The 13310-nt window shown below is 31.3% G+C and overlaps 1 protein-coding gene across 1 annotated transcript in view; it reads right to left on the bottom strand.

Annotated features, from left to right (window-relative positions):
• Positions 1–629: 629 nt before the first annotated feature.
• LOC118196420 (uncharacterized) overlaps positions 630–13310 on the bottom strand; it is a 53720-nt gene continuing 41039 nt past the window's right edge. The window contains exons 3-4 of the mRNA XM_035367875.2: positions 12880–13008; positions 630–5542 (exon numbers count right to left, since the gene is read on the bottom strand). Of these exons, the coding sequence (XP_035223766.1) occupies positions 5477–5542; positions 12880–13008 (195 nt within the window). The 3' untranslated portion in view covers positions 630–5476. The remainder of the gene's footprint in view (positions 5543–12879; positions 13009–13310) is intronic.

The following is a 13310-nucleotide window of genomic DNA, read 5'->3' on the forward strand; positions in this document are numbered from 1 at the left end:
CATATAATAAGACAAAATTACTTTTTTACCCAGTACATAATTCCAGAGGGTGAGATCAAATTGTCCATCTGTGTGTTTTAAACAAAATTCCGTATTGGATTGTTAATAAACAATGCTAATTTACTATAAGAATTTTATCATAACAGCAAAGATTTATATTTAAAAACAGTTCTCAGCAATTAAACTTCTTAAATTTGCAAAATAACAGAAAAATTTGCAGTCGGTATATTTACATTTCAGAAAACTGAACTTGCCATTGCTAATAAAATAAATAATTTCTCATGCTAAAGCAGAACGGCAAAAGACTGTTAGGTGTTGCCATGTTTTTCAAAAGCAAATTATCATTAAATTGTACTAGGTTGTCAAACTTGTATTCATTTATTCTCTAACATATTTTTCTAAGTTATCAAATATCTTTAGTAATCGAGTGTCCCTAATATTCTCTAAGTGAGAATGCACTTTCTAATTCCAGATGTATTAAAACTGCGTAATGTAATGTAATAAATGGAAATGGAATAATGAATGAAAATGTGCACGTAATGGATGTGCAAATATAAATGGTCGTTTCCTTAGAAAATTTCAACCAAAGATTGTAAGTAAAAATAATCTATTACATTATTTTTAAAAACATTTATTTTTCCTATAAACTCGAAATATGAAGGACATACATGCAAGAATATATTTAAAATCATTTTTAATAAATATTTATGAAAATGCAGCTATTTACAATCGACAGGTAAAACAACATGCTGAAATAAGTATTTTCAGTAGCTGACTAGAAAAATACAATACATGTTAAAACATTTTGTGTAAGAAAAGAAGTAAAAATGACACAAGGCATAAAGTATTTAAAGCCATGATAATATATATACAGCATACAGCATTTACACCTTTTCTTCTGTATCTCCTCGAATTATTTTTATAGTTCATTGTGCGTCAGATGGGTAAAAAATCAAAGATAAAATATACAAATTTGAGCTTCAGAGTTCACTTGGTATATCATATAAAGAAGAGTATGTAAAGTAATTTCAAAGTTGAAGAGTATAAGAAAGAAGTTTATGGTACAAAACATTTGTTCCAAGCAAACACAAACGAAGATTATCTTCTAATTGATAAAACATTTATTGGCTGATAAAGTCAGCATTTTACCAATTCGATAAATATTTTTCAAAACTTTAAATAACTCCTCCAAAAGGCATTTTAGATCATCAGCGGTGAAGTCACTAAATTTGCTGAAAAGTGATTCCAGAATTCGATTTAGAGGTCCTTTGCCCCTCTTTAAATACACATTCCTTCCCTCTAGAAATAAGTGAATGGAGTGATTTCTTTAAATAATATCTTTTGTGAGGCAGATGGAGACCTGTTGCCAACTTTGGAATTATTATTATGGTTAATGCAATATAGTCAAAGTGTAATCTCATGACTTAATGTATAACTATGTACATCTGATGTTAAAAAACTAAAACATTGATTAAGAATTCTTCTTAGAAATCAAATAATCTTCAAATTATTTCTTAAAATTAGTAGTATATAATTGACCTTCTATTAAATTCTTTAGTACCAAAACATTTTCGCTAAAACTGTTATTAGAAAATAATCAGTCATGTTACAAAAATAACAATTTAAAGAGAATTTTACAATTACAGGTTATGAAGTAAAAGTATTTATTTTCGTACACTATAATGCGGACCTTTTGTTAAAGCATTTTCATGATTATTTTATCTCTAGTATTTATATAACATAATTATTTTATCTAGACTTTAGAGTGCGTATGCAAAAATTGTGAATTTAAATGAATGCTTATAATTTTTTTGAAACTTAAATAGATTGTGAAGCATGAAAAAGAGCTCACCTGTGATTAATTTGAAACAGTCCAAACATTTTACTTTAACAAGCTATAAAATTCAATCTTAATTATAGAAGCTTGTAAAATTTTATTAAAAATGATAAACTTTCATTAGATAGAATAAGTTTGAGAAAAGGTACTAAAGCTGAAGCATTCCGCCCCCCCTTTGATAATGAAAGGAATACCTTGTTTTATCAAATTCTATATTTTGTTTCAAATGAGATGAGTTATAGACTATAAAAGTAGTGAAACACTTGATAGGGATGTGTAATGCAGCATGCCGGTTTACAAAATTAAGATAACTATAATTTTCGGAAAAATACTAGACGTTATTTCATTTTTGTGGTCGTTAAAATTAAATTCTTTGGATATTTTTAAATAATGCAAATATAAAATTGACTGGCATAAGTTTTCTGTCTTCTTCGGCTGACGTTTACTTTTAGAGAAGAACATTTAAACATATCCGAATTCTATTTTTCTTTTTTTTTAAATATTATTATAGGTCTTCATCTATCATGTTTTTCTAATTTTACTTTTCATGAAACAATTACATATAAAGAAATTGATGTGAGGCCATCCGTAAAATCTACATTGCATGGCTCTTTCAAGGTAAGGACTTAAACTTAATATCACATAAGTATATCTAAGAAAATGATTTAAATTAATACATGGAAGATATTTGAGACTACAGTCATTGTGGTTCATAAAAGAAACTACAGACAGGTTTCATTTTCAGCAGATTACTTAATAAAAATGATGTATTTTATTTTGAATATAAACATTCACTAACGATTTCAGATAAAATTATTGGAATTTTCATCATTATACTGGTTTCAAGCTATTGTTTGCTATTATTTCATACAAAAATAAAGAAATAATTAATTTAAATTTCCATTAGAAAAATTAACGCAGAAAATGAAATGCTTGTCTTGCAAGTTGTTTTGATTACTAGAAGTATTTTATTACTGTGAAGCCACTGTTTTTTTAAATATCGATAAATAGAAACTGTTTTATTAAATCGATAATCCAAACCAGACAATGCTTGTCTTGCAAACTGTTTTGATTACTAGAAGTATTATTACTGTGTAGCAATTTTTTCTATTATCAATAAAATAGAAACTTTTTTAGTTCTTACTTTCAATTTTTTAAATGAATTCATAAAATAAAATTATTCATTGAATTTATTATGAATTTGCTTGTAAGATACCGAAATATAAATAAGTAATATAAATTTAATTCATTCTGTATTGTAGAAAAGGTGAAAAGGTTATTACTAGACCTTTTACTACAATCTAAAAAAATATTCGAGATAATTTTTTAACACTCTAAGAATTTTACTTCGTTACCTTTTATCTATTAATAATAATGGTTTAAAGAAAGTACTGTCCCTATCATTGTAAGTAACCTCTCTTGCCTGACCTAATCAGAACAAGCCCACGAATTTTATTAATTACAAATTTATTTTATACAAAATTGCATATTTCGGTTGGAAGAACATTAAGCACTATATAGGTGACGGTACGATTTTGCCCAGCTCCCCCAAAATGTTGAGGGAGAGTACACAGGGGGAGACCCTCGAATCCCTCTCCCCTGCCATCAAACCACAAGAGAGTACCTTCGTCTCGCCATATATCTGTAATGTCCTCATGCCACAAAGACACAATATTCATGCCTTTTCCGAGCTCGGAATCTGGGCCCTTCTGTACAGTAGTCAAAGTCATTAACCACTATCCCGTTATGCTCCAAGAAAAGTACTTAATATTAAATGACTTTAAGTACGGAGATAATATGTATATTTTTCTTTTGTGTCTTTTTATATTAAAGTTTTGATGGTTTTATTAGAAGCGTAATTGCTAGCGGTAGATATAGGAAAATTTTAAAATGTGATTGGAAGTAGGTGGGAAATAGTTACTTTTTTTTTCAATGTATTTTAAACCTTGGTTGACGTATAAAATTTTTAATCAGGAGTAAAATGGTAGATTTTTAGAAAATGATGTAAAATATTACCTGTGAATTGATGAATAATAGTAAACTACTGAAGCTGCGATGTATCTGAAATATAAGAACTTTAAGAACTTTTATGTAAGAACTTTTATATGTATCTGTTACGGTGAAACACCGAAATCTGGAGAATGTCGACTTTCAGAGGTGAATGTCAACATTCACATAGTCTCTTGGTGTATGTCCGAAATATTTTCCAAATAGTCTTATTTCTGACTTACACCGGTCAATGTCGACATTCACCATGTACTAATGGTTGAACATATAACAATATTATATTTTCTTCTCCGTAATTCAGTCGCGAATAAACGCACTTGAGACTTGAAATAAGAACTTAAGATGAGAATCTAAAACACACAATACATTCAAAATGAGAAAGGAAAATAATAGAAGTTAAAAACTTACTTAATTATACAGTACGTTCTAAATGAGAAAATAAAATAACAGTAATAAAAAATTTACTAAATTATGTGATTCAAATCTTATTTATTGCAACAACTTAAACTATTATGGCACTTTATGACCTCTCTTTTCGATTTTCACCAGAGCATATCTGTGATTGTCGACATACCGGTGAGGGTCCGAATATACAAAAATGTAGTAAAATATTCGGTCTTTCACCGACGTATTTGGTGAATGTTGATATTCTCCGGTGAAAGTCGACATTCTCCAATTTCGGTCTTTCACGGTAACATATCTAAGAAAATTCTAGACTTTTAATTTTATGGAGCTTTGCTTTTAAATATTTAATTTTTGTTCAAAATATACAAAAAATGCAATTAAAATTGCATTCTCTTCGACATATATTTTGAATTGTTTAATAACATTTGTTATCATTTAAGTCCGTCAACATTTATTTTTTATTAAGTGTATGGAAAAAAAATAGCGAACAAAGCATTGAATCCTGTTATTTCTTTCCGCATTCTGTATACATTCAAAACATTCACTTGTGAAGATGTTACTAATTACTGAAAGTGACCGATATTATATGCGAATGTTACAAATTCATTACTAATCAATTAAATTACAAGGTTTATAACTGTACAGATAAGACAACTAACAGATTATTAAGAATGTATATTTGGTACTATAGAATTCAATATGAGTTCTTAAGTCATGTCAAATATCACATCAAAAGAATAAAATAATTTCCAATTTGTTGTGTTCTACAAAAACAATAATATAAGTAATTATATTAAAATAAGCTTAATTTACAATGTTCATTATTCTTGAACACTTTCAATTTTACTGTTCTTCCATTTCCCAGACACGAAAATCAAGTATGTTTTCACACAAAACGGTGTGGAAATCTTAACGTGTGTATTATCTTCAGCTTTGTAGAGTAGGTCGAATTAACAATATAAGATTTAATTTTTCACTTCTCTACAGCAGTGGCAGCGGTTTTTACTAACACTTTGCTCAATTTTTCAAAGTCTGTTATCACATAAGTGGTAAAATATCTGTAATAATTCAATTCATTATAAATATTTTCAAAAACAGCTTGTTTCTTTTCAGGATGATGTATTTTTCTGCATATGTAAAAATATGCTCTCGCATTTAACTGAGATGTCCTTAAATTCATCTTTAAAACAAATGTCCTTTCAGGTCAAAGAATGCCTAGTAGTATCACTATTTTATGTTTGATTGAGTGTTTTGCCACTTGCTCCAACACCGAACAACTGTCGCCGTCTTTTCCTGCAAAATAAAATGAACAATTAAAATCAGACAATCATATGCGTCATTGTAAAACATAACTAGGTTTATAACTTTGTACAAAAGCATATATATAGCAAAATAACAAAATAAAAGAACATTTTGCTCAATTCTGTTTTAATGATAGTAACATTTTTAACGAGATGGTTTGCATTTTTCTTACGAGAACAAAAATATATGCTTATTCGTCAGCCTCAAATTTCACATTCACATTTCTAATTTGCTTTATAAAATTATGAATTCAGTTTTAAAACTCCATTTCTCCTCATTGTATGACCTACAGTCTCCGTATACATGACAAACTTTTAAGTTATTTTACTATTTTTACATGGTTTTGTTCAGGTTGGTTTCTCTATAGACAGACTGGCGTGCTTATTTATTATAATACGGCATGTTACCGCCTTACTTGCATTTCGGAGTCAAATAGTATCTTTAATTACACCATAAATCGCAGATACTGGGGAACCGTTGTATTACTCTGTAATTTTTGCCTACCTGTGTATAATCAAATATTTATGTCCTTCCAGATGTCTAATACTTAAACTATATGCTTGACCGCATTTATGGTTATATAATTTTATACGTATCTCACAGTTTTGCGTTGCAATTCCAACCTTATGAACATTATTAATGTCAGACACTTAAAAGCGGTGATTCGAATAGCCATCGAGAAGAAATAATGATAAACAGAAGCTCGTTCTAGAATGAATATACATACGTTAGTACTCATTAACTAAAACTTCATCTTCCTCCATTAGAAGATAAAACGCTTCTCCAACTATCTGATTACCATAAAACCATCAAATCTGAAGAGATAATAACAAAAGCAGTAAAATCAAATTCTCTTAAGAAGCATCTTAGCAACAGGAAGCAATCCCTAACGGATACTAAACTGATCACAGACCAAAAGCAATTTGGAAGAGGATACCGGAAACCCAGTCCCAGAAGGGATCTAAATTGGAGATATCATTAATTAGCTTTTCCTGATGAACCTCGTCGTTAAAAGCGAGGGCCGAACTGAGTTGGTCATTAACAAGTTTTTACGGTAAACTTGAGATGTTTCATCACACTGAAGATTTATTTGATATTTGTGCTTCTACTAAAATATCTAAACTTTTTACTTAAAATCCTTTCACTGGACTCACTAGAGGATACGAGATTAGCGTAGGATAAGATATCACATAAATTTCGAGCTAATAATATTCAATATATGACGAAGGTACTGGCTACTGTGATCTAGCTATTATCATGCAAGTAGACCCTTGTATTCATTGAGATTGCATTTTGGTACTGAAATATCACGTACATTACCTCAAGTACATTTTGTTACTGTTACTGATATTCTCTTACCGCCTTATATTTATGATTACATACATGGTTCAGAACCCGAGACCCTCATATTCAGACGAGTATGCAGTTTTTAGACTATCGAAAAAGGTTTGTCAATCTTAAAATTCCTGTGTAAATGCTCATAGATTAAATACGTTTTCAGGATATAAGAAGGGTCTTCTGCAACCGTCTATTTATCATTAGCGGGAAAATAAAGGCATAAACTCTGTTAAACTCCGTTGTTATGACTTGCAAATAAGTCTTAGATTTTTATAGCCATCCGAGTCAGTCACATCAGATGTACAATTTTCGCTCTTCTTTGGCAACTCTAGTATTTTTCGCATCTTTTACCATATCATTATTATTATGATATATTCCTTAACGTTAAGAATGGTAATGATCTATAGCATGGAAGTTAAGTCATGTGGGCTATATATTTACTTTCGAAACCGAGAATTGAAAACTTTCAGCTATAATTCTCTCACTCAGTGATTTTTTCTGAAAAACGTTTTGAAAAGTTTGTTTCTTGAACATCGTTTAGTTTCTGCTCAGAAATATTACCTCTGTTGAAATTTTCTAGTTCACGAAGGGAAAATGCTTATATAATACCTGCTTAAAGTTTCCTTCGAACTGATTTGGTTTGGTTTCTTTTATTTTATTACGGCAAAGAGCGCGAGGGCTATGTGCCTAAGGTAAGGGATGCTTTCGTGAAAGATATTTTAAGAAAAACTGGCTTGTATCCACAATACACTGTAAGGATTATGTTAATTTTATTAATAGTTAAATTTTGAGTTAAACATCCTTTCCTATCGATTCTCACTTCAACTTACCACTTCCGGCCAGAACGTAGTTTTAGAATCACGTCTGAATGGTAATGAGGAAGAGCGGTATATAACCGCGAAGTTTTACAGGCTTAGTGAGAGAGATACCAGATATTCTGGCTGCACGCGTCCGCCTTTTTAGGCTACTCTCTCGTAAGCTATTATTACGCTTGGCCTTACTTTAGGCCCTTGATAACTTCGCAGTCAATTAGCGTTAAGGGGCCAACTCTGTTAGAAGCTTGATAGCTTCGGCTATATCTCTTTAGTTAAGATTAGTTTAGTTTGTTAAGTTCAAGCTCAAGTTTCGGACTTATTGTACAACTCCAAGACGGAGTTTTGTTAAACTTTAATTGAAATAATAAAGGGTTATTTTACCCTTCTATCTTACTGTTTCCTGTCACACGAACTCAAGCGATTATTCGCTTATCAGTTCTTAAGATTCTTCACTTCCAACAGTAAATTAGAATTACACAGTGGGGAATCCTACAACACTTAGGTAAAACCCTGAAAACACCCATGCAGCCAGCCTATTTGCATGGAATCGAACGCAAATTGAACTACCAATGTTAAACGACATTACCGCACTGCCTCTAGTAGACCACTTTAGAACAGAGTCTTACACTTCGGAATCCCTACATGGTTTTTAAAGATCAGCAGCTTATAAAGAGAAGATAATAGTTTAGTTAATTTACCATAAAATTATAGAGTAATTTGCAGTATTCGGAATTTTTAGGTTGGCAAGAAAGTAATTTTTATTTTTTAGTGTGAAATATAACTCAATTTTTTTACATAAAAATTAACTTTAATGAGTGAAATATCTTCCATTCTATTCAATGACTTTTTGGCACCATTCTGGTATCTTCATGATTACGCCGCTCGTAGAAATTCTGGTCTTTATCAGCAAAATCCTGAACCAAGTATGTTTTGAGGTCATTATTATTATTGAAAATTTAGTTTTTAAGAAGTTTTGTAAACTTTGGACTAAATGATGATTCGATGGTGCAAGGTCGGGACTATATGGGGGTTGCGACATCACTCCCCAACCAATCTCCAATAAGTTAGTACATGTTTGGTAAAAATGTGTGAGGCTTTGCATTGTCGTGGTGGAACACGATTCCTTTGCGATTTGCGAATTTTGGCTTTTTCTCTTTTATCGCTTCCTCCGGTTTTATAAAGTGTTGACAGTAAACATCTGAGTTGAACGTTTGGTTGCTCGGAAGCAGCTCAAAATACACAACACCTTTGTAATCCTACCAAATTGACAGCGTGATGTTTTTCTAATGCAATTTAGCTTTCGATATGATTTGTGCTGATTCATCATGCATGGACTATGATCTTGTTCAATTAATGTTATCGCATATGTTACTTTTTCATCACCGAGATAAATCATTTCAAAAAGAGGGCGACTGCATTGCGTTTGAAATGCGTATCTCAAAAATTGACTCGTTGTGTTAAGAGAATTTCTTTCAATTCATGCGAAATAGAGCTAACGAGACCAAGATAGCTCATGTGATTTTAAATTACTGTGTGTGATACATTAATCGTTTTGCAATCTTTCGCACAGTTATATGTCAATTCGATTATGGCTTTAATTTTGTCATCATCAACTTCAGAAGATCGACCAGAACGCTGATCATCTTCAAGCGAAAAATCTCCAGAACGAAACTTTTTTAACTAATTATGGCACATACATTCTGTTAAGCAATGGAGAGCACAAACTTCACATTTCTCTTGGTGAGTCTCAACCGCTTTCTTGCCTTTCAGAAAATAAAAAAGCAAAATATGTAGAAAATTTTTATTTTTGGACGGCATGTTAAAACTGACCGTTAACTAATATACAGAGAATTTCTTTCTATAGTAACCTAAACGTGCCAGCTGGTATATCTTATAAGCAAAAAATTATAAGATTGACAAAAGAATATCAAAACGAACATAACGCTATCTATTTGTGCAAACTGAAATTACTTTCTTGCCAACCCAATAGATATAAATATTTTATTTCAATAAATGTTTTCACTTGATTAAGTAATTTAGTGTAAAAATATTTTAGAATTATAAATTAATTTAGAAATTTTAGTACTTTTGAAAAGTATTTTAACAAGCATCTTGCATGGAGCTCTAAACTCAACTCTGTGGTTCATCTGTTTTATAATTGCAAATATATTCTCAGGTGTTTTCTGTGACTTGAGAAAGGGAATATATAGTCTCGGATCCAATATCAAATTTGCGCAGTTATTTTTCAACAAGCTACTGCATTCATATCGAAATATGTGTTATTTGTCAAACACTGCAGCACATTTGGACATAATAATTGACTCTGAACAGAAGGCATCTTCATTGAATTATTTTATAGTATCTGATCAGAAGAAGTTTTTTATTAATTACGATAGATATCTAAAGTGCTTCATAATTAGTGTTGTAAAATTCGGGATAGAATGTCTGGCGTCGCTTAAATATTAAAGCCATGCGTATTTTTTTCTACTGCAACTCCCTTACAGAAATATTAAAGCATAAACTTTGTAACGTCACTTCCATTTTTTCATTAAACCGAAGAAATCGCATTTCAACAACACAAATTAGCTATTGAAGATCTTTTGCCTATCATTAAAGTATTATTTAAAGAAAGTGTAGAGACATTGTGTATTTTTTGGAAGCAAGTAAAATGAAAAATATGCAACGCCTTCGCCGAGAATCGAACCGCGGACCTCTCAATTACGCGTTGAGAGTGCAGATCACTACAACACGAAGGCTCGCTAAGAAGGCGGGAGAAATAACTTATTAAAGGAAAAAAGTATTAATGATAAATAATTAGATTAATTTAGAGAAAGTATACAGAAGTTTTAGGCATGCCACTTTGTGCCTGAATAAAAATCAAGTTTCGTTTTCCTAATACATTATTCTTCTATCCTTTTAAATGGTTCTTTGTAAAAGCACTTTTGTGTCATATCTTCAAGTTAGTGTTTATACAAAGAGAAAAACATTTTCGATATATTCAATTTGTTACTTTATGCACAATGAGAAGGTGTCAGCAATTTATGTGCAAGTCTCCCTTATCGGACAAATCAGTATTGCTCTGTTCTGGAATAATACTTAAAAGCTATACATTGGAGAATATGTGGAAAGTTGGTGTCCCAGTTAGAAAAACATTGGGCATTAGAAATGTCTATCCAAATTTCACTCCTTGTAGAAATAACCTTTTTTAGTTAACAGTAGGTTTCAGCCTCTGTGGAACGGAACTCTTTGATTACACGTTTTTCGTTGTGCAATTACAAGAGAAACCTCCCCCCCCCCCGTGAAATAGGAAAACCTTCCCCTATGCATTATTTCCAAAAAAGAATGCATTTCGAAAGTTGTGTATAATCAGATACCTGCTTAGTTATGTTAGTTATGGAATTTTCAACAAAGAAAATGGTAGAAAAAAGAAAAAAACTATTAATAATCTAAAGTGTTAATAAAGATCCATGATGTCTGTTCATGGATTTTTTTTATGAAGGAAAAAAATTGCAAATTTGTAAAGTCTTTTATTTTTTGGAAGCATGTCATATCGACTTTAAAAAGACTCTAGAAGCATTTTCTTCTCCTCTTGTGAAACAAAACAAAAGTCAGAAGAAGGGTGTATAAGACCCTTTTATTTGAATACAAAGAAGTAACAATGACAAAACTTGGGCTTAGACAAGCCAAGACTTGTGGCTTGCCTTAAATACGTAATGTTTCATTAATCAAATGTAATAAATTAATCTAACGACTCACAGAATAAAGTAACGCGCAGGAAAGGCTCTGGTTTGTAGAAAAACCGGCGAAACAAGCTTAATAGCTAGAAGCACTCAACACCACAGAATAAATTTCTAATAAATCTTGATACAACGTGGCCTGAAATAAGCAGAACATATTTTAAAATTAACTTGCAAAACCTTCGCTTAAATAGCACTTCTTTCTTCCTCAGTCAGAATAAACGCTCGCTATCTCATTTACATTCTGGCATGTAAGTGTGGGTGAAAAGAAAGTGACAGAAAAGCACTTGAAATTAAAATTAACTATTAGCTAAAAATAAATATATAAATCCTCACAAATTAATAAAATGTGTAGCACTTAACTCTGTTACTGCAACGAAAAGTGACATCACAGTTTTATTTAAAAAACCGTGCTAGTAGTTTGTTAATAAATTCCATTATAAAAGATGTTGGAGTAGTACATAGAAACCAAAATTCTTCTTCTAACATCAGAGGCGAATGGGCTGGTCTGACCGGAATGGTTATTTTTAGAGAGATACCAGTACTTTTTTGCAAACTGGTCATTGTTCGCCAAAACACGAAGATGCCCCGATCTAACAACACAAAGGTACACGGCACCCTTATGAAGTTCAGCTTATGTCACAGAGAATTCAATGGCAATCAAGATGTCGAGACGCCCATTTGAAGGTTTTTATCCTACCACTTGCATAAAGCTGACGGCATCTTTATGACAAGGCCACGTTATGAAATCTTCCAGTTGTTAAGACATGAACAATTTCCTGCTGTGTTTCTGTGCTGTAAATAATTAGATCCAACAGTTTTGAATATATATGAGCTAACAACGATGGATTTAGTACGTTTGCCGTTAGTTTATCTTGGAGACGGATGTCATTAAATATTTTTCTTGAAATGAGTTTATTGTTTTTCCCTGCCTAAATCTTATGATTATGATGAATGTTTCATTTATTTTTAAAGCGCCCATATCAGGTAATGAGGCAATGCTATGGCCACCGACGTCTCGGGTAATTTCCCGAATTCCTGATAACCCCATCTACTTCTGACTGTCATAATGAACAAAGCTAGAGTAATAAGTTTCTAGAGTCTCCCACGACTTTGAAAAAATTATGAATATACTTAATTTGAAATTCAGGGGGTATTTATATGCATTATTTCTGCATGGTACATACAGGTTCAGAAGATACAGATGAGTGGAAAGTAATCGGATACCTCAGTGACAAGTAATTCACAAAAGGTGATAATAAATGACATCAAAAACATAAATTCATAAAAGACTGGAGCATTTTCCTTTTCTTTTGCATAATGCACGAATGTTAGATCCATTAAACAACACTAAGATGGCAGAATTTCTTTTCCCCCATGTTTTAGTAACCAAATGTAAAATTTAATTTAAATTATTTTATTGTTCAGAAAACATTACTTTTTTCTCTTTGCTCCAGTTCTCTTCCATATCTTTGGCCAGTTGTAGCAACTTCCTGCCCACTTCAGCAGCTTGTTCGTTTTGACTTTTCGTGCAGTGGATGTCTGTCCGCTTCTCATCCATCTCGACCTAAAAAAACGAATCTTTTTATAATAATTTGAAATTAGAGTGTCATTTTAAGAAGTAATAAAGGAAGACGAGGTTAAATTCCAAAAACCGTTGTTACCTTTACATTATTGATATTTCTTCAAAATTTTCCTGCCTTTTTCCAACTTTTTATTTGGAGGAGAATTAAAATATCGTATTCGTCAGAAAATGAGATCACCTCATTTATAAAAAATCCCTCTATTTTAAAAGTGTCTTTCAAGAAAAGGTAAGATCATGTAAATCAATCACACAGAGTTCAGTTTGATAAGTTGAAATTATCTTAT

The sequence above is a fragment of the Stegodyphus dumicola genome, chromosome 2 (assembly GCF_044657685.1).
Source record: "Stegodyphus dumicola isolate Sdum_Otavi_A_Nest chromosome 2, ASM4465768v1".
NCBI lineage: Eukaryota > Metazoa > Arthropoda > Arachnida > Araneae > Eresidae > Stegodyphus > Stegodyphus dumicola.